At 34.1% G+C, this 22,751-nt stretch overlaps 1 protein-coding gene across 1 annotated transcript in view; it reads right to left on the reverse strand.

The window, feature by feature from the left end:
• The window catches only part of LOC120525368 (PC3-like endoprotease variant B), a 535,535-nt gene that overhangs the window by 496,720 nt on the left and 16,064 nt on the right, over positions 1–22,751 (reverse strand). Inside the window, exons 3-6 of the mRNA XM_039747601.1 lie at positions 12,859–12,938; positions 10,439–10,527; positions 8,351–8,523; positions 4,144–4,368 (exon numbers count right to left, since the gene is read on the reverse strand). Coding sequence (XP_039603535.1) covers positions 4,144–4,368; positions 8,351–8,523; positions 10,439–10,527; positions 12,859–12,884 — 513 coding nt within the window. The 5' untranslated portion in view covers positions 12,885–12,938. The remainder of the gene's footprint in view (positions 1–4,143; positions 4,369–8,350; positions 8,524–10,438; positions 10,528–12,858; positions 12,939–22,751) is intronic.

Consider the following 22,751-nt stretch of genomic DNA (forward strand, 5'->3'; position numbering starts at 1 on the left):
GAACTTTGATTCTAGAGGCAGTTTACTGTATAATGGGAAAAGCCTCTTCTTTAAATGTAGAATAAAAACTGTTGTTGTTAATCTGATTGTAATGCCAAGTGTTTTCATGTTATTCTATATATTAAATATTTCAAAGTACAACAAAATTAAAATGAAATTTGGGTAAAACATCCATTCGTCATTTAATTTTACTGGATGTGCTGAATCCAATTTTTGGGTCACAATGATCTAAATAATATTCTTGAAGTAATAGGTGCTAAGCAGAAATCACTAGTGGACAGGGAGCCAGTCTATTGCAGGTCATACTCCTGCTCAGTCAGAGTTGTTCATTGAACTGCCTGACAATGTTACTCCAATTAATATAGCCTGAGAATACTCATAAGAACAAGGATAGGGATAAAACATGCTCTAAAATAGTTAATGGAAATGTTGAGAGCAGGTCATTTTGTTCATTTTGAGATGATACTTAATAATGGCATATCGATTATATCCTGTATTGTCCATAACTAAAAAAGCCTCAAATGATTATATATTTTTACTGTCATATTTTCTTTATGAATGATTAAAAGCAATATTTACACAAGGTTAATACTACCTCATGTATTTTTTTTTTAGTTCAGGGTAAACTTAATCTGTAGTACAAGGCTATCATGCATTCATTTCAGCTACTTTGTATCTTCAAGTTTGTTTTTCTACTCTTCAGTTGAAAGGTAGTTTTTCAAAAAGTATTTTAAATATATAATAAATTCAAATGACATGCTAAAAAATGTAATATCATTTGACTGATGCCTGCCACTAGATGGTGCAAAAAGTGTAAAATAATACTCTTTGTCATGACTTTTGACTTTTGAGATTTTTCCAAACAAATGCTTACTCCAGAATATAATGCTGAAAGTATAACTATATTGTTTATACATTTGAAAATACAATGCAGAGTTAGCAAACATAAACACAACCAATCTTTAGGTTAAATTCAAAATCATGGGCAGATCCATTTTGGCCAGGGATGGCAAGGTGGCACAGTGGTTAACATCAGTCCCTCATAGATCAAGCATCCTGGGTTCACAGCATAGGCCTGGTTACTATTTCAAAAACATGCAGGTTAGAATAATAATAAAAGAATAAAATACAATAAAAATAATAAAAGAATAAAACTTATTAAATTAAATATTAAATACTAAAAGAAAAGCCTAGCAAATAACATAATTTGTGATATAACACACACACACAAACTACCCTGAGCATCTGGACAGAAAGGAAGACTGAAAGAAGGGGCAGAATATTAGGTAAAGTTAAAAGCCTTCGTGAACAGATGAGACATAAGTTGTTTTTTAAAAGAAAGAATGGAGTCAGCGAGGTTATTCCAAAGTCTGGATGCCATACACCTGTTACCCATAGAGTGTAGGGTTAGTGTGGAGCACAACAAGATTGTCAGAATCAGAGGATCCTACTGGACGAACAGGAGCATAGCAATGGAGAAGGTCACTGATGTAGTCTGGTGCAAGGCCGTTTAAAGCTTTGTACGTTAATAATAGAATTTTATATTCAGTCTTGTAAGACACAGAGAGTCAGGGGAGGTGAACCAGGGTGGGTGTTATGTGCTCAGTGTTGCTGGTTCGTGTATGGACTCTTGCAGCAGAGTTTTGAATCAACTGGAGCTATGATATAAGATTAGAAGCAGCACCTGCCAGTAGGGAATTAAAATAATCAATGCGGGATGTGATAAAAACATGGATAAATTTCTCAGCATTAGAAAAGGTGAGGAATGAGTGAACATGGGATATGTTACGGAGGTGAAAGTAAGAAAGCTTCTTAAAGGGAGGAATCAAAAATGACACCAAGGTTCCTTGCATCAGAAGAAGGTCTAATGAGATCACCTTCAAGACTGACTGTTTTACCATGTACTGTAATTCTTCCTTTATTTCTTTATATTTTTGCATCAGCAGGACTATCAACTACTTTTCACTGTACTGTAAGGTAAAACAATATCCATGAGCAATGTCCATTCAAATTTTATTAACTTATAATGTAGCTCTTCTACCTTTTAACCATTTTACTCTACACTCAGTGGCCATTTTGTTAAGTACACCTATCTAGCACTGGTAGCACCCTCTTTTTTCCACAGGAACAGCCTGAGCTTAGAGGTGTGGATCCAAGAAAGAGTCAAAGGCATTCTTCAGGGGTTTGGGACCATGATGATTCAATCTCATCAGGCAGCTCTTATAGGTTTTTGTTTTTGGCCATGTATTCAAACTGTGAGGGTCTCATTCCAAAGGTGATATATTGAAATGATATCTGAACATTGTACAAACTCTTGGAGTAAACTGAAGCCACTGTCAAGTTCATGGAAACAGCTTGAAATGATAGTATGTGCATCGAGACATGCCGCATTACTCTGAAAAAAACATCCATTTGAGAAAGGGAAAGCTTACAGCCAGAAGTGATACACATTATTAGCAATAATACTTAGGCACACTGAAGAATACTGATAATGCCCAAAAGCCTTGTTTGTGCTAGTTTTTCAAGATGTGTCTTTGGGGGAGGACTATGGTAGACAAGTAAATTAACTTTGTCACCTCTTCTTTGTCTAATCTCTATAATGCTCTCCCTTAAAAGATCTTAAACACAAACAAATTCACTGAAAACTTTTTAAAAGCCATATTTTGTAGCTACAGTATAAATCATTGCCATTTTTCGCTAAACCATATTTCCAGTACTCCAGTCCATCAATCCTCCAAACATACTATTCACATAACAGGAAGACTGCTTTTATAAAATGCCAAGCAGAAAACTTCATTAATTTTCTGCGAAAAGGTTTCCTTTACTAAAAGAAACAGAAAAGATAAAAACAACGAACACTTACACATTAACTTACTGGCTACATACACTTGACTCTTTAAAAAACAAAAAATTGGAATGGCTGTTTAAATAAAATACTACTTCCGGTTAAGTTATTTTTCTCAGATTTGATATCTGTTTGCTTTTTATCATGATAAATATCTATACAAAATTTGAATCATCTATCTGTAAACCATAGTTACTTGAAAATTTGCAAAAGTATTCAGTTAAAGTACCACTTCCGGTTGCTGGAAGTGGCCCAAAAATTGAAAGAATTCCTTATTTTGGATATAAAGCAGGTGTACAAACTTTCATTGACCTAGGTCAAAGCGTTTTTGAGTTATCGTGTTTGCACACAGACAGACATTATTTTATAATTGGTATTTTCGGACTCAGGAAGGTCTAAAACGTCAAAATTCATCGAAATCAAATTTTTTCACGATTCCTATACTTTCTTTATACTATGTATACGAGAAAGTAAAATCACACAAAGCTGAAGCACTGCCACAGGGTAATCCATGCAATTGCAGGGATGAGAGACATTCATGTCTGAGAAATTATCAGTTTTTAACATTGTTTTTATAAAATAAAATTCCCAAAAGCCATCTCCGACTCCATATCAAAAGGCTACGTGGTCAGATCATTTATTTTAAGGGAAGCGGGGTATCCTGGTGGCTTTGGTGTTCAACTGTAAACCAGAAGGCTGTTAGTTCAGTCCCCACCATCAATTCCTAGGGTGACCCTGAGCAGATCATTTAATCAGATTTTGAGCTAAATAAAAATATTTGAATTCAACTGTAATTATTCACTTGTAATGGACTTCATATTGGAACTTTTAATTTTTTAAAATGCATTGACTATGCAGCTGTGGATTTTAGGAGTGCATAGACAGATTGCGCGAAGCTTGCTGTCCAAAACCAAATTGATTCCATTTTGACTACAATTTCCCTTTTTCTTTTTATTCTTTTCTATTATATATATATATATATATATATATATATATATATATTTAATTTGTTGAAAAATCAACATTCTGTAATTATTTATTTATATATTTCTAAGTTCACGGTGTATGATGTTTTTCTTAGCAGCAAGTATTCAGCCGCAAACTGGTGCATTGCCGTATGTTAAGTTTTTTGAAAAATATTCTGAAATATGTGCTTGAAGGTAGCTTTTTGAAGAATGCTACTGTTAATGAAACATACATGAATTAAACTGAATGGACTGGTAAATCACTGAGAAGTAAGTGTCAATTAAATAAATAAACTGAAAGTACCATTTACAGAATCACGAATGAAAACTTACCAAAGGGAGACCTTCGTATGAAGGTCTATGTGAAGCGCCAGTTAACGTGACAGCCATAACTGCTGGACATGGCTCGCCGAAGAAGGCAGACAGTCCGTAGTGTGTTATTGCACTAATAGCAATGGTGTAAATACTATTGACATATCCGTCTGCCCCACAGTGATCATTTGCTAGGCCTCCATTGCCAGATGCCCATACAAAGATGCTTCCTTTTCCATTCCGGCCCTAAAAAAGAAAACAAAATGAGTTGAAAACCAAATATTCATAGCTATAAAATTTGGAACAGATATTTCTTACTATAGAGAAGAAACATAGCTTCTTCTCACAGCTTTAATGTTCTCTGGCCTGGTAGTATGTCTATGTTGCATTTGCATATTTTTCTCATTTCTGTATTAATTTCTTTTGGAGTACTCTTCCTCCCAAACATGAACATGTTATGTTGAATGGAGAAGCTAAATTGACCCTGAATATGTGATGTCACTGGCACTGGTACTCCATGACCCTAAACTTTTATTAGGTGGGCCTCAAAAATTTATAGAAGGAGAGCAGAATATTGTTTAAATAGCTATAAAATAAAAATGTGGTCAGCAAACACTATAGACATAATCCTTGGCACCATGACTATTTATCATTTTTAATACTCATTTTTATCAGATATACTCTATATGAAAATATAAAACAAAAATCCTGTATAACATTACAAAGCAATTTCAAACCTGCAAAGAATTTACCCTAGCAGTATCAAAACCAGGGAAAGAACCTACTAATAACAGAGTGCCAGTCTACTGGAAGGCTAAAATCTCAATCGAAATACTGAACTCCATATTTAACAATGACTCTGAGCTATTATCACTTATTTAAGCAGACATCTGTGCTTTTAAACATATATAAAACCAACTGCTGGACCCCATTAAAAGAAAATGAATATCACATTGCTTTCATTAAGTAAAATCTGTTTCCATTTTATATATATATATATATATATATATATATATATATATATATATATATATATATATATATATATATACAAAGTATATACATATATACAAAGTATATATATATATACAGTATATAGTATATATATACTGTATATACACTTTACACACAAACACACATACACCACACACACACACACACACACACATATATATATATAGTGTGTGTGTGTTTTGTGTTATACTCTTATCAAAATATGTAATTTTCCTGTAGAATTACATTTATTCTAAATATTAGGCTCACATAACTAAAATAGATATTCCAAATGCTTTATATTCACAATAATGATAATAATGGAATATTAACCTGCATGTAAACATGCTGATTAAAAATATTAAATCCTCAGAGTTCTTCTTGAGTTACTGAAGCAAAACAATATCATTAATGCTATTAGTTTCTCAATTAAAGTTGTGAGCTTATTGAAAGATAATTAAATACAAATATGATCAGGCTTTACCACTCAATAGCATAGGCAGGCAAAATAGATAGAAAAGCATAAATTGCAGATTCAGTTCCCACTGCTGCCTAAGTTCAGTAAGTCGCTGCCTTTCAAATGTTTATATTTTTATCTGTGTAAATGTATGAAATGTATGATAAAGATGTTACTAAAGTTTTATGTTACCATTATGAAAGAGATAGCCATAGACATTAGAATGAGTAAAAATAGTCCTGGCTACTGAGATAACAGAGAATTGGCAGAGTGAGTAACATCTTAAAAATATTTAGAAGTCCAGACTGACAATCAAGTGAGATACTTCTGACAGTACCCTGACTATTTTTCAGAAATTTCACTAATGTATTTCTTAAATTAATTAAATGATTTCAGCTTTAATTACTATATGTTACAATAGCTATGTGTATCGGTTTTAAAAATTGTCTTGTTCTTTTACCTGATCTTTAATTTTGGGAAATTTAACACTCAAGATAACGATAAATAGAACTGCATGATTGAAGAAGTAAGTAGGCATTGGGGACAATTAAATGCATGTAAAACAACTATTGTTACTTACTTGCTGGTACTGGATACTATGTTGTTTTAGGCCTATTGTGTTGTTGGTGATTGTATTGTCTTCTCACCATAAGAGGATTGAGCCAAAGAGGACAGGGCCTCATTTTCCATGAGCTGCTTGCTTAAAGTAATATGCTGCCCACAGTTCATGGCTGAGGAATTATTGTCTGGTAGGTGTTGTACTCACTGTGCCTTCAGTTTTCTATCCAAAGCTTTTGATAAATCTTCCCTTGTTTTGAATATTGTAAGCTTTTTTTTCTCTTAGTATTCTAATAGTTTTAAAGTCTTCTGGTATAGGCTAGCTCTTGCATTCTCATTATAAGTTTTGAATGTGTTTTTAAGATCAGAAATTACTAGTTATTAAGTTGCCTGTGTGCTTTGGCTCTTAACTGTGCCTTGGACTTGAAATGTTAATTTTATAGCATCTAAAGCTCAATTTTTTGAATGAAAAAATATTTTGGTCTTCTGAATTTCATGTTCTTAGTTCCTAACGGGAGCAGCCAAAAGAAGAAGAAGAAGTATTTCTTTTGTTGATAACTGGATTGATTTTTTGCTTATTATTTTATTAAATATACTGATTTGGTTGAGCTTTTTGTGTTTTTTCCTTTGGCAAAAAATACTATTAAATGTATATCAATTAGTAGCTGGCTATTTAGGGGTAGGGTTAAAAAGAGGTTTTCCTTTTGAAAGAAATCCTTTAGCTCATGAGGGTTTCCAACAGCTATGTGCAGATTTTGTCCAAACAAAGCTTGATGAAACCCCTACTGATTCTGCTTACCGTCTGCAGTATAAAATCTGATGACAAGTGATAATATTCTGCAATGCAGAATAAAAACCACAAAACTGAAATAATTGTAATATTGACAATTAGTCTCTTCAGTGGTAAGGTTAGTTTTAAAAAGAGCGGTAACCTTACTTTATTTAAGTCAGCATTTTTCTTTTAATCTTACTGTATATATTGATACATTCTGACACGGCTGAGAAAAAAGATATATACTGTATATCTATATGGCAAAAAGGGACATAATCTACTTAAACTAAATAATAGATGGTTAGGGAGTTAATGTATTAACTTACAAACAGGCATTCCTTGAATGCGTGATATGAAATTAATTTAGTTATGAAAAAGGAGTGAAGGAACTAACTATTTTACACCTATGCAAATATAACTAGGAGGAAGTGTCATTGAAGAATTTAAAATTATAAAGGAAATAAATAAGACATGTACCAATTGTCATGTTAAAATAATTTTCTCAATAAGTACCTAGCATACTGTTTAGGGGTAAAAATTGCACACATTTTGAAACGTATCACCATGCAGACAGGACTTTAGCTATATGTATTTAACTACTGTATATGGCAGGAAATATCATCCTAAAGACCTTCAGACCCTGATTTGATAATTGTTTTGCAAATATACATGATAAAAGACAACCCAAATTAAGCTAAAGGTGATGCACTGATTACATTTTTTATAGTACCTACTGTATAAGCCTCATTGACTAAATTTCTCTAGTCTGCATCTGTTAACTGTCTCTTTTGGCCGAAATAACAAAAACAGATTTTCTTAATATAATTATGCTTGCTTCAAATGTGAATTCTAAAACAAAACAAGAATTCAATTAAAACTTGAACAAGAGGTATCTAAAAATCCAAGCACAATCCAAATCTGTAACCCAAAAGAACAAAATCCTTTAGCAAGAGTGAAAAGTCCCAACACCAGAGAATCGATGCAAAAAGAAAAATTTATAAGAAGGTCAGAAGGGATATCCAAAATGAACTGAACAGCACAGACAGGAGTTAATGCTCCAGCACAGAATTGAGGCAAACTGGTACAATATATGGAGTGCTTTAGGTTACACTGAAAGCCCTAATTGCTAGGAGGTGAAGAAAGAGACTTTTGGTAGAACTAATAGCTTTACAGTAAAACATTTGATAAGTGTGTGGAGGAAAAACTTCAAAATTTACAAAAATCACTAAAAAGAAATATATAAATGTTTAGTAACATCAGTCCTTTAACTTTGCACTATAGCTGCACAATGTGTCAAGTGTTGATGGAGAAGCTTGCACAAAACATTAAACTTTTATCATCCTTTTCTCTAATGTGAGATAATAATTACTAGCATACATTCATTTAAAAGTATAAACTGAAAAGATTTGAAGAGTCTTAAATTTGTCCACTAATTAAAGAGGGCACACCATTTCAGTTCCCATTCTCAGTGCTTTAATGGTAAGTTTTCCAGGTCCTGCTAGTTTCATTCCATTGTCCTTTGGTCCCCAACAGCAAGTATATATATCAATAAAATCATTGTTGTAAGTCAGTGAAGAGGCTTCCATTGAATCTGTCACTGGGCCATCCAGCAGACGAATACCTTGGAGATAAATTCAACAAATAACAGATATGAGCATTACTGTTTGGTTTATGATTATGGGTCTAGACAGCTTGAAATCCATAATAAGTTAAGCATAGGTTCAGAACCTAGCATAGACATTTGTAATTAAAATTCATAACAGTTGTTTAGAACTTAATAATTTCTATTTTTCTCTGTATTGCCTTGAAACACTTTGCAGGACAAAGTACAAATATTTGTGAGTTTTTATAGTCTGTGAAAGATTCTAGATATATTATATTACACTGCATCAATCCATATTTCCATTACTTTCTACAAGCACTTGTAATTGTAAAGGTCTCAGTGACAACAATTTGAGCAATGCAGTGTATATTTTAGGTTCTCCATTAACAGATTATTCTGCGTATCTCAATGATGTATTCATGCAACTGAAAAATTGTGATATAAAATTCAGTCAGCATGTTTTGGGTCCCTGTCTGTAGGCTGTGTCAAGAGAAATAGGCATAAAACATCTGAACTGACTCCATTCAGATTGTACTGTAGGTGTAGCAATTCTATTTAAAAGGTGCTGTTAGATTCTATGCTTTGGTGTTTAAATTTTGATTAAAGTATAAATGAAAACATAAAGCAACAGACATTTGCATAAGGTGAGTAGAAATTTGAATAGGATGTTAATTGGGCCAAGCCAGTAATAAAACAGTCACTACAAACATCCTGCTGCCTATTCCTTGCTACATATGTACACTTATTTCCATTATTGGTGGATAACTCGTTTATTTGTGGCGTGGAAAGTTTGATGATAACTTATACAAAGATTTCCAGTGGTCTAAAGATAGGGAATGGGTCTCTATCCAGTGAGAGGCCAGTGCCAGTTTGACTGTAATGTACCCAATGAGAAGATCATTTGCTGAATAATGGTGAATGAGAGAGAGAAAGGAGAGATGAGAGATCTAGGAGTAGGAATATGTGAAGACAAAATGGAATATCAGTGACTAAAATTAAAGAGAGACAGTGATGTAGATAAATGGCCACTAAAGAAAAAGAAAATTAATGTATGAGTTGGAACTGGATGGATTGATGATTAGGGCTTTTAGAAGACTGATTTTTAAAAAAAAAAATAGTGTTCAACGGTAAGGTGATGTTGAAAGGAAAGTTTTGCTTCCAGACTGAATATAATCAAATAGAGTTATAGGATGTTTTGTCTAGTGTAGTATTTAAAGTAGTGACTGCTTTGTTAATGGGAGAAAGAGAATTGGGTAAGATTGCAATTAATTTGTTTCTGGGTTCCCTTTGGGTTAAAGACAAATGTTATCATTTTGAAGTAGGGTTGTAAAGCTCAAGGAATTCAGTTCTAACTCTTGTTTTTGATTTGTTAGCTTTACTGATGGTGAGCGTAATTATGTTCTCCAGCAAAGCCATTTTGTTTTCAAAAGAACGTTATGGAGTTGTTATGCAGAAACGGCCAGGTATGCATGGCATGTGATGTCATCATTGCAACAATATAAAAGTCTGTGCATTGTACACTTCCTGGTCATCAAAGATTGCTAATATAAACAGAGCTTTGTGATTGATATGCTTTAACCTTCTGATTACCCAATAAGAAAACTTGTACAAAAGGGCTGTCTATTGTAGGGGATGCTCATCCTCAAAATTACACAAACTGAGAGAATTTACTACCTCCAAACAAGCAAATTTTTAGGATATGAGCAAACCTTATTACATTATAAAAAAAAATCAGACAACAATGAAGGACACAAGCAAACTCCACACATATGGTGGACAGACCTACAATTGAACCCAGGTCCCAGGAATTGTAAGGCAAAAGTGATATTCACTGTGATGTACTTGGGTGATTATATGGTTCTTAGTTATTTAGCAAATTGATTTCTCTTATAAACATCTGGTGTCAAACATGGCAACCTTGATATTTACGTACCTCCAATTTTAGAATTATATGCAACACCCACTCCACAATATGAATTATTTGCCTCCATGGCCACCTCTCCAGCACATCTAGTTCCATGCCTATAAAAAATAATTTAAAAACTATTACAAATGCAAATTTATTAAGACTTCTTCTGAATTTATTTGAACTTATTATATTCCAATCAAACAGAAGACTAAATGGTACTAGGGCCATTAGTTGTATAGTGCTTGGTATATGATTTTGTTGTACAGCAAATATCTATTTTGCCTGTTTTTATGAGTATTCAGTTCAACTCATTTATTAAGTGCATTCCCATTTACGTGCCCAGCACTACACGATAATTACAACAATAATGTAAAAAATGAAGTGCAACATACTGTAAACCTAAAACATAATAACAAAATGGATGAAGAAAAACAGTATGTTATATATTAGAAAACATGCACAAAAACAAAGTAGTTTTATGTCCAAATGCCCACTTTTGTAATTCAATCATACTCTGAAATGGATCAATCCACAGGCAAATAACAATAATTTTTTTTGGATAGATAGATAGATAGATAGATAGATAGATAGATAGATAGATAGATAGATAGATAGATAGATAGAATCTGAAAGTGAGTCCATCACTTATGATGGTGCATTCAATTCAAGGCAGACATGCTACCATGAACACAGTGAAGTTATACAATATTTAATTTTAATTTATTTAATGGGTTAAGCAAATCATTTCCTGTTATATTTTCTTTTGTGTACAATATTGAGGCTGAATTCCTAGTTAATGCTTAACATTAGATTGAGAGTCACTCCTAACTCTATTAAATATGCGTAGGATATGTAAACAGCTAGAATAATATGACCACCACCAAGAACAACAAAAGAAGGAATTAAGTCAAATGTAGGCCATTAACTGTAATTTGAGCTCTACATTGCATTTAAAATGGCACTTATTCTGAACCACAAGAGCAACCAGATTATGAGTTGCTCCACGAATAAAAGTGGCATACGTGAAAAGGGTACAGTACTTAATGATGTGTAATGGTGCACCCAGCAAGTACTGCAGCTGCAAGGAAATTGGGGTAGTGCAAGACAGGAGCTTGGCAATAAGGTGCCCTGCTGGTAACTACACTAATGACGATGACATTGCTAGTGAAATAAGGACACCTATGACAGGGCCGCTATGCACCAATGTAATATTAGGTGTCCAAAAAATAAATTATCTTTGGGTACAAATATATGCCAGGAACAGTGGGAAGAAATGCTAAGAACATTCCAATTTAATAAGTGAAAGCAGGGGAACCATAATATAACAATGTGTAATTATTAGGCTATGCATGGATTCTTGGTACATTGTACGAGGGGTGTTCAATTATAAACAGGAATGTTCATGCTCTGTTCTTATAAATAGTGCAAGGTAGACATGATTCATTGGACAAATGCATGCATCTTTGAACTTGCTGTTAGTAGTGCTAGCTGCTCTTTCCCCCTTCCTGTTCATTGTAATCAACATGTCGGAGCAGGAGGTACATAGTAGTGTTGCACAGCGCATTACTATTCAATTTTTGACAAATGAAGGAGTCATTCCATCTCAGATTTATTTGAGACTTAAAAACAGTTTGGGGATGAGTGTCTCTCTCAGTTTAGAGTGTATGATTGGTGCAAGTTATTTAAAGAGGAACTATCATCTCTTCGGTCAACTTAAGGAATTTTTATGAGGGAAGAAATTCAAGTTGAATGAGGAGGATATTGACGCTGTGCAAGAATGGGTCAACATGCAGTTAAGAGACTTCTACTTTTCTTCTGGGATTTAGCAGCTTCCTGAGCACTGAAACAAGTATACTGACGTGGCAGGAGACTATATAGAAAAATAGTGTGTAAGTTGTTTCATTGTATTCAATAAATAAAGCATAGCTCATAAATTCCTGTTTATATTTGAACACCCCTTGTATGGACAAATAATCTAAGGTTGGCCCATTAAAAATGAGTCAGTAGCCAGAGCTGTAGGGGCACCATCCTGGAAGTCATTCCTGTATGGCTCCCCAAAGCTCCTTCCACACACATATGACAAATAAGGTTAGAGCCAGCAGGACTGGAGCAAGCAAGGGCTCGTCTGGCAAGAGGAAGGGAGGACAGAGAAGGGAGGAAGAACAGAAGAGTATTGCAAGGTAGGAAATCAGACCAGACATCCAGGGAAATAGGTTGGAAGTTTGTTGCTTTCTCCTATTTTGCTATAACAATGTCTCCAGTTATCTTCACCTTATTATAATTTCTGTTATAATCAAACCCTTTCTGTACTTTTGCCAGCTTGGCTTAATTTTGGTTTGGGATCTACTCAGGAGATCTTCTTTACTATACATTTATATACTCTACAAAGGTGTACCTCAACATTTTTATTGTATATACAGTAAATTATATTCATGTATATTTACCCATCCCTTCCATTATTAGGGGGCATGGGGTCGTGGGATAAACCATGTGCACCTCTTAGGTCAAAACTGGCAAAGAATTCCTGCAAAAGGAAAAACATAATGATCAGTACTTTAAAACGAATGTGAGCTTAAATGAAATAGCACATTGGATTGGATGCCAGTCCATAATGTATAGTTTATATAGAAAACTTTTTTTTGTCTCTTTTTGTGGCTCAACCATAAAGAGGTTACAGTATAATATGAACATTATTATTATTATTTACTTATTGGCTGATACCTTTATCATAGACAACATTCCAGACACAATTGATTGTTTTTCTTTTGTTTTTCTGAAAGAAACACAGGCAAATGAAGTGACTCGACCAGGCCATGGTCACACAGTGTCAGTAGCAGGGTCCAAAGACTTGTCAACTGTACCACACTGCCTGTGCATAAGCCCATTATATTCTGAATTTATAAATTTATAAATGTCTTGCTAATATAAAGTAGTGAATCAGTGGCATGCCATGTACCCTGTGTTATCTCACTAGCCAAAATCCCTTCCTGGGCTATGGCACTCTTTTACAAAAAAAAAAAAAAAAATGAATTATAACTCAAACTCCTCTCTGCATCATGACTTCTAACTTGGAAGCATCCAAACTCGGCTGAAGTTAGCCTTCCATATTTAGACATGAATTTTGCACACAAATGTATGGGTAAATCTTTCTCATGTTTGTATATCTGGATACTGCAATTTTTCAAAATCTTTATTTGCCAGACTGCTCAAACTCTCGTAACGTTGCATGGAGATTGTGGGTGAACAGAATTTTTCAACTTCAGCCACAAATTCTCCATAGGATTGAGATCTGAATGCTAACTCGGCCACTCTAGGACATTAACATTGCTTCTAAATGTGTGTAGCTTTGACTTCATGCTTGGAGTTACTGTCTTGCTGGAAAGTAAATCTCCCAAGCATGTTTCTTGCCTCAGGTTTTCTCCAGGATATTTTTGTATTTTACTCTCTACCCTCACTTTCAAGGCCTGATGCAGTGAAGCATCTCCACAACATAAAGCTGCCATCTCCATGCTTCACGACAGGAATGATAAGAAACGTCTGATGCAAAAAGCATCAATATGGGTCTCATCAGACTATAGAAACTTCTTCCAACTGACTTTAGTTTTCCATGATCCTTTTAGCAAATCCAAGCCTTGATCACACACCCATTTTTTTAAGCAGTGGCATTCTCTTTGCCAATATCCCAGAAAACTGCGACTGGGGAAACAGCTTGGCAACAATCTCTCAAAAGTCCCCCACTGTAGCTTTTAACTCCTTAACAGCTTTCAAACGTCTCTTGATGACTTACTGTATTAGTCTTTCTCTTGCAAGATCACTCAGTTTTTGTGGATGGTCTGTTCTAGGCAGATTTACTTTTGAACCATATTATTTACATTTCTTAATTGCTCATTTAACTGTATTACAATGTAGATAGATAGATAGATAGATAGATAGATAGATAGATAGATAGATAGATAGATAGATAGATAGATAGATAGATAGATACTTTATTAATCCCAAGGGGAAATTCACAATTCACAGGTATACTCAAAGACTTGAATATTTTCATATCTCCATTCCTCCTGGTTTTCAATCATCTTTTCACGGAGTTGCTTGGAGTGTTCTTTGTGTTTTTATTATGAAGGTTAGACCACAATACTTACCCAGTTGGACCTTCCAGTTAAGGTGCATTTATATTGCAATCAGTTGAATCCCCTTAACTGCAGACAGGGGATCTCCATTGAACTAATTAAGTGACCAATTGTGTGTCATATTTAAGGGGGTGAATTATTTTTTGTTTTTATATTTCTAATTAGTTTCAACCACTTTACAGAGATCTGTTTTCAGTTTGACAATAATTAGTCTTTTTTGTTGATTAGTGTCAAAAAAGCCAGATTAAATCCACTGTGACTCAAAATGTTATAACAAACAAAATGTGAAAATAACCAGGGGATGAATACTTTTTGTAGGTGCTGTACTATGTAAGAACTTGGAACTTTATAAATAATTAGGTATTGGAAGGATCATTCATTTTTTAAAAGGATTATTGAGATTGAATATTACATAATTAATTAAATTAATTAATTAATTCATTCATTCGTTCGTTTATCAGATTCCAAATCTTTTCAATCCTTGTCAGGGTTGTACAGCTGCAGTCTATATTGACAGAATCAGTTCACATCTGAACGAGACACCAGTCAGTCACAGGACACACACTTGCCCACACTCACCCCGTATCCCTGTAGGTTCCTTATGAATCTCCATCTATTCATTCCTCCACACATCTTCAAACCTATTTAATCCAGTTAATGACCAGGTGGCAGGAGCCCATATCTGTACACTCACATGCAAGGTTCTGCATCACCATCCCATAGTGCACATTCAAGCACAGACTCACACTCAGTCATACTGAATGTCCCAATGGCTAATGAATTGGTCAAACAGATAACTGAAATAGTTTTTCAACCAAAGAAGACAAGAAAGATGTAATAAGCCAAACAGGAAAAACAGTTAAAAATTAGCCCCCATAAAATGACTGGACAAGCTACTAACTATTCATTTAGTAAATTTATTTTTTGTTCCGTTTGCTCTGTGAAAGCATTCTTAAAATGAACATAATGAAGGCTTTAAAATGCCATCTTCAAATTTCGGAGCAATTATAAATCATAAGATCGCAGCAAATGTATTGTAGTATGTGAAAAAATAAATCTCTTAATGGTATAATTCTGATGTCACACCAGGGGTCAAATATAAAACCACTAGAGAAAATTTGACCTTTATCTCTTCATTGTTGAAACCACAGTTGTTCTCCGAAGCATTTAATTAATCCTTCTTTATGCATATAGTTTTTGTCATAAAGAGAACGATTTTATATCTCTCTCTCTCTCTCTCTTCTGTTTGCATAACTCATACCTTTTTTCAGTGAATGTTCCCATATAGCATAGAAAAAGCTGCCTATTTTCTCCTGTTGTAAATAATAATAATCCTAAATATTTTTTTCTATTATAAGAGACATTCTGCTTTCATGAACATAATCTTGACGTACATGCAGTTTATCAAGGGAAATATATAATTTTATCACACTACACACATAGCAGAAAGATGAAATAGAAATAATAGCAAATTAATGTTAATATTGTAAGGTATCCACACAAGCTAGAATAAAGAGATCATTACTTTACAGAACAATGACTTGGACTGGCATTTTCAAAGCATTGCATTTCCAAGAGACATAACTGTAACCTGTAACAAACCGTCCTTTCATGCTTTACCAAAAGATTCATGACTGAGCAGGTGAACTTTTTAATTTTAGACTTCATTAATACTTGTAAGTCTGCTACTGTTTATTTTTTTATTACATGTAAGAGCTGCATGTACTGTATAAAATGACATACATTTCATACATTGTCATTGCTGCTTCACAGCTCTAGAGGTCAGGGGTCAATCCCTGGCCCAGTCACTCTCTGCATGGAGTCCGCACATATTTTTGGAGTTCACACGAGTTTCCTCTGGTTATTCAGCCACACCAAGTTGACTGGCAACTCCATGTTAGTGAGTGCACCTTGTGATGGACAGGAATTGTGTTCACGTGCATAAAGGAAAAAGCAGGCTTTGAAAAATGGATGGGTGAATCTTATGAAGCTACCATTTTGCGCCCCAGTTAGATTCCAGATGAAGGTACTTTTATGTGAAGAATTTATATTTTTTAGTTGAAAATATCAGTTGGGTTCATTTGCAGTTTTGAATTGGAATGGTGTGAGCATGAGAAAAATTGTGCTGTGCAATGGGCTGGCATTCTACCCACTGCTTAATCTTGCTGCTCTAGTAGGCTTCATCTCCCTGTGACACTGCCAAAAAGTGTGGGCACAGAATATGAATGGATTGCACAGAAAAAAGACTGATAAAACTAAAAAAGGTTGGTGCTTGCTTTGTTAACAATGAATGCCTTTGCTGTGTACATTACTCAGTGCTGTATTAGAGCAAAATGAACCCATGTATTCAAGTTGATTATTTAGAGTACCCGTTTCTTTACTAAATACAGGCTTCAAGTAATTCTGTATTGTTTTTTTTACTGACAAGATGGTCATATTATCAGATTTTTTACTGCCAAAACTTTTGCACTCATATAATTTAGCCTCTACTAGGTTGTAGTAAACAGCATGTACTGACCCTACTCTCCTCTCGTGGTCATACATTAATATATCTATTTTGATTGAAGTCTCTACTTTTCAAAGCAGTCCTCACTGACAGAATTCCATCAAACAACTCTGTAAGACAGCTGGATTCTTAAATTTACTTTTTATAAATTCATCTGAAACAAATTACACTCCACCTCAGCACAGCTGTGAGGAAAAACTAGCAAGTGTTTCAGAGACCTTGAGAGAGTGAGCGAGTGTGTCTTTTTGATTGGTGAGGTCAAAAATGACCTTGTCTAGATCAAGCTGAAAAGAGGTGACTTGGTATTATTCCATGAACTTCATTTCTTGTGCCTCTAGTTGACTGTCACTTACAATTTAGGGGACGTGTGCTGCAAGCTAGACAAAGTCCTCCAAAGTGTGTAGAGACCTTGTTACTTGGCTCAAGGACAACAATCAGTTTTATCATATTGTAGCTGTTTACTATATTATAAGATAAAATAGCAATGGCATGCTATGTATACTGGTACAAACGTCGATCATCCATATCTTTTAATGATCTAGCTCATGCTGTAATTACAAGGTATACAAGAAGTGAAACAAATTCTAACAAAAACAGGCCATTCAGGCCAGCAACAGTATGCCAATTCTTAGGAACATAATGTGTCTTAAAATCTAAAGGCACTACAATATCTTTAACTAAATTAACACTAACTTCCATGTACAGGGAACTGTCTATTCCAGTTGTCTGTTTAACTAAACTAATACTAACTAATGTTTTATACGGTATATAAAAAGTTGTCTGGTGTGAAGAAATATTGATGAAATTATATTCTGACCAGCTTTAACCTGTGGTCCTGAAGCCCTGTTGTACAATTATTTTTTAATATAGCATCAACCTTATTTACTCACATCATCATTTCTAATATTTGCAACTTGTCTAACTAAATGTCATTTTAAGCATTTAACTCTTATAACCCCATTTAAGAGCTCCTTATGGCATCCTTTATGGCATTTTACTTGAGTACAAAAAAGAAACTTGTTAATTGTTGTGTTGTCTCCTTTCATTGAATTTTTTTCGCATGATTATTATTATCATTAGCATGACTGTTAATTTTTAAATGTCATTTGTCTGACACCATCATGTCACAATTTTCTTCAATGTTTTTCTAAGAGTCTCACAGTTGTATACATAATTTTGTGTGGGCTCCAACATATTTTTGATGGCAGTGACATCCATTGCTAGTCACATTGGTTGGCAATATTATTTATGATGACATTCACTGACTGGTTTCCAAAGATTAGAATTAAAGAAGGGAAAGACCTTGCAGTTGAGCAATTCAAAAAAAAAAGGAAAAGAAATAATAGGATTCATTGTATTTATTTTTTTTCTTCAATTTCTGACTGAGTTTTCAAATGTCTCCCAATTTAGGTTATTAGTTCCTCTAGACCTCTGTGCTATGACATTTTGCCTGATTCCTGATCACTCTTTAAGATCATCTGAAAAATTATGACATCTCTTTTTTGCTATAATTAAATCTCAAGACACTTTGAATGTTCTATCATCTCTGATGAATTCAACATCATGTTTTCTGTCTCCTTGCTTTCTTCTGTACTAAATTTGGGTCTTTGTCTTTGTACCTTTGTATTAATCAGTGTTGAATATTAATCCCACATCTTCCAAATTACATCTGTGACGTTTAGATTTGGAAGTAAGTGTGTTCTGACTCATATTAATTCTCTCTGCAGTCAGCTTTAACTCTAGGGAACAGAAATCCTAATGATCTTCTATTCTTGAGACTGCATTGAGAATATCTGTTAGCCACAATGTTGACTGACCATTACTGGGAAGCTAGCCTTTAACTTTTGAACCCCAACTTTAGCAGGATTTGAAGTAGTGCTAACCACTTTGCTACATTTTTTAATTATCACTCATTAGTGTTGAGACAAGCTGGACAAACCAGCCTATATTAAATAAGATTTGGCACAGTTCTTCTTTTAAAGAATGAGGTGTTCTTTATCTTTGAGTCTTTGTGAATTTCCCCTGTAGGTAATGACACTGAAAAAAGTAATACTAAGTTTCCAAAAAAAAAAAACAACAGCTTCTCTGAGGGATCTACTGTACAAAAGATGTTGCTCATTGTAATATAATTCTGTTAACTCCTGCAACACTCCCTAATGTGGAAAATATTGAAGGAATGATTTAATGTTGACATTTTCTTAAATAAATAGTATGCTCCTTCATCTGTGTGTTGTTATTTGTAATTTCCATTTTCTTCTTAATCTAATCTATTCACCACAGCTAAAGCTGACATATTTGTAACTGTTATGGCCATATTATTTTCACTTTTACTTATCACCTTTCTCATTGACTGAAGAGATCTGTTACCTGAAGCGTATCTGCATCTTTTGAAGTTCATCCATCCATCCATTATCCAACCCGCTATATCCTAACTACAAGGTCACGGGGGTTTGCTGGAGCCAATCCCAGCCAACACAGGGCACAAAGCAGGAAACAAACCCCAGGCAGGGCGCCAGCCCACCACAGATCTTTTGAAGTGTTCTTTATAATCTACTGCACTCATCCTCAACAATCACAACCCACTAAATTTTGTTACAGTTTATTCAGTTATAGCTTCTCTGTAACTCTTTTGAATAATGCTATATTGGTTACAAGAGAAGTTAAGTTTCCCTACTGCAGATAGTTACAAATATTTGAAACATCACATACTGTATTATTCTTTCTGCATTTTTGCATTTATTATGTACTCTTAGTTTATAGTATATTTATAAAATTAAACACCAATTAAAAGGACATTTTTGCCAGAAATAAAGTAGCTTGTTGGCACACTTAAACATTTTTGAGAGTAAAGATCAAGTTGAAGCATTTCTAACATGCCTGATATAATGTCATGTGGGTCATAATGTCCTTTAATCGCCAAAATTGTTTGATGCAGTATGCACCCTATATGCTCCAATTGACATTGTCTCTGCATCTGGCATAAATCCAAGGTACTACTTTTAAAGCTACTGAAAATGAGACGAACCAATCAACTGCCCTTAGTTTTGGCCTTTTTCTGGAATGCTGTCATTCCTTACTTTGCCATCTTTAAATTCGTTGTGTTTCACTTTAAAAATGTGTGCAAGTGTTCTTTTCTCAGTTAGCCATATTATTTATTGGTAAATCAAAATTCATTCTATAAACCTAACTCTCCTAATTTGTAATACTGCCTGTTACAAAGCCTGTGATCTGGGACAATATCAATGGGACATAGGCTACAGCACACTTCAAGTAATTTTAGCCAAATGAAATCCCCTTTATGGACTGCTTTTACTATATTAATAAATTCATTTGTAGATTTGTTAATGTTACACTTACACTATGGGTTTTACCTATTCAACCAAAAAACTTTCATTTCATTTACTATATATAATGAAAACTTTCCATTGGTTTTATATAAACCACGGATAAATATTTAACATGTAAAGGACTGCCTGTGAAATCACTGAATATTTGCACTTAAGAATGATCTTTATTGAGTACATTATTTATTTATAATCAACATGACAGACTTATTGTGAAAAGCAACAAAGTAAGTTTATCTCATGAGATTCACAACTGAATAAAGCTAATCAAGGAAGGTTCAGAGACAAAAGTAGTGTAAAATACTGTAAATAATGTTTAAATAGTAAAACACTCATCAGTGCTTTCTTCTGGAAGATCAGTGTGAGCTGCAAGGTTTTAATAATAACCACAATTAAAGAGAGACAAGGGCAAGTGAGCCGATAGAGGGGTTATGAGGATGAGAAGCTCACTGAAGTTTACTGTACGATATTTGCAGTATAATTTTGCATACATTGAAAGTGCAGGTAACATCGTTAATAGTCATTAGAAATAATGCTGCTTTATTCAACAATTTGTAATATGTTATTACTCTTATGGGACCCAAATGTTCAAAAAACTCAGTAAAGATTTATCAGAGGTTGTGGATTCCTGTCTATATATATATATATATAATATATATGTATTATTACCATTTGTGGTAGACAATTTTTAGCATCAGCATTAATCAGATGATACAATGAAAAGGTATTCAAATATTATTAAGGTAATTGGACATTAATTATTATTAATTATGTATTCAGTGTAACAGTGATAACAGAAATTAAATCAGATCTATTGAAAAGATGCAGTAGATATTTCAGTAGAAAAGGCCCGTGACTTTACTAGAAAAGTGATTTTTACATAGAGATACCATGAATGTTATATGTTGTAGGAAAACATGACTCTTAAAAATATGCCAAAAATGTATCCAACTACAATTTAAAAAGCTGTCCATACTCAGATCTAAAAAGTATCCCAATGATATTTAGATTCCAGGCACCATATTTAGACTTGAGATGAGAATGTTAACAATTGTCACTTGTTCCATGATTACACCTATTGTCTTCGTTTGAGTCAGGTTTCAATTTTACAGTTCCCATGAAGCCATACAATAGAGTTACTTTGCGTAGGAGGATATTCTCAGCCTTTCAAAATGGTCCCACCAAATAATTAGGAATGAGGTGTCTGAGATGATACGGTTAAGTGTTATCATGAAAGGCAGAACTAATCAGACATTTTCATTTTTGTTCTTTTGTATGACCTAGTGACATCATCTTTAGTTATTTGGTACTTTTTACATGTTGAGTTATAATGACATGAGTGCATTATTATGGATTATATTCAGAATATTCTGAACCTACATGAATGTTCTGCCTTTCCCATATTGTGTTGGCTTTTCTATTAGCTCTCTACAGGAGCTGTACACGGTTGTTCTAAAACACTGTCAATGAATCTCTTAGGTCAACTCATTAGAGACATTAGATGTCACTGCCAAGTGGATCAAACAGTTACTAGTGTTACAGAGAATAACATTTTATGGCAAATTAACATTTTGAACTTGACTGCTTAATGCTGGCAAACAACACCTTAATATTAATTTCATTTTTTTGTGATCAAATTTTTATTGACCTACAAAGTAAACACTTTAAAGGGAAATATAAGCCATTCTGACAAGAATTACAATAAGGTAAAGCCCCATGCTTGGCACTCACTCCCCAGCCCAAAACACAATCCAACCCAACCCTGCTACATTAAAACTGGTAGTGACAACTAAAGAATAAAGGAGCCCATGAGGACGAGCAAGCGAGGGAACAGCACAGCATCGATTGCGGCCAGGACCTGGGTGCATCCGGGCTTGGACCAGTAGGCATGTATTGGTTCATTTATTAATTTAATTATCAGATGCCACATTGATCCTTGCCATGAACAACTCCAAAAGGATGACATTAAGAAACGAACACTTCAAGGCAAAAAAAGAAAAAGAATCAGGAGATTTTCAAAAATAGGCAAAAGCTATTTTAGCAGTGATTGTCCCAAATGCAAATAGTCTCAGCTGGATAATAGGTAAATGAAGTGAAAAAAGTCTAGAAATAGAAAAATGTGGGGAAGCAAGGGGATGCTAATAAGTAGTATGGAAGTAAGAAAACAGACCCACAGACCAAAAAGTAAACAAAGACCCACAACAAATGCATAGATGTACCTAGGAATGACAATCAGGCCATAAAACATTCCACTCTATACAATCTTCATTTTCTCTCCCCTCATCTTCCTTTTTGTTTTGCTTGCAATGTAGATCTGTCTTTAAAGCCTGTGGAGTTCCAATCTCTTCTGCCCTTGC

Source organism: Polypterus senegalus, chromosome 3, assembly GCF_016835505.1.
Source record: "Polypterus senegalus isolate Bchr_013 chromosome 3, ASM1683550v1, whole genome shotgun sequence".
NCBI lineage: Eukaryota > Metazoa > Chordata > Cladistia > Polypteriformes > Polypteridae > Polypterus > Polypterus senegalus.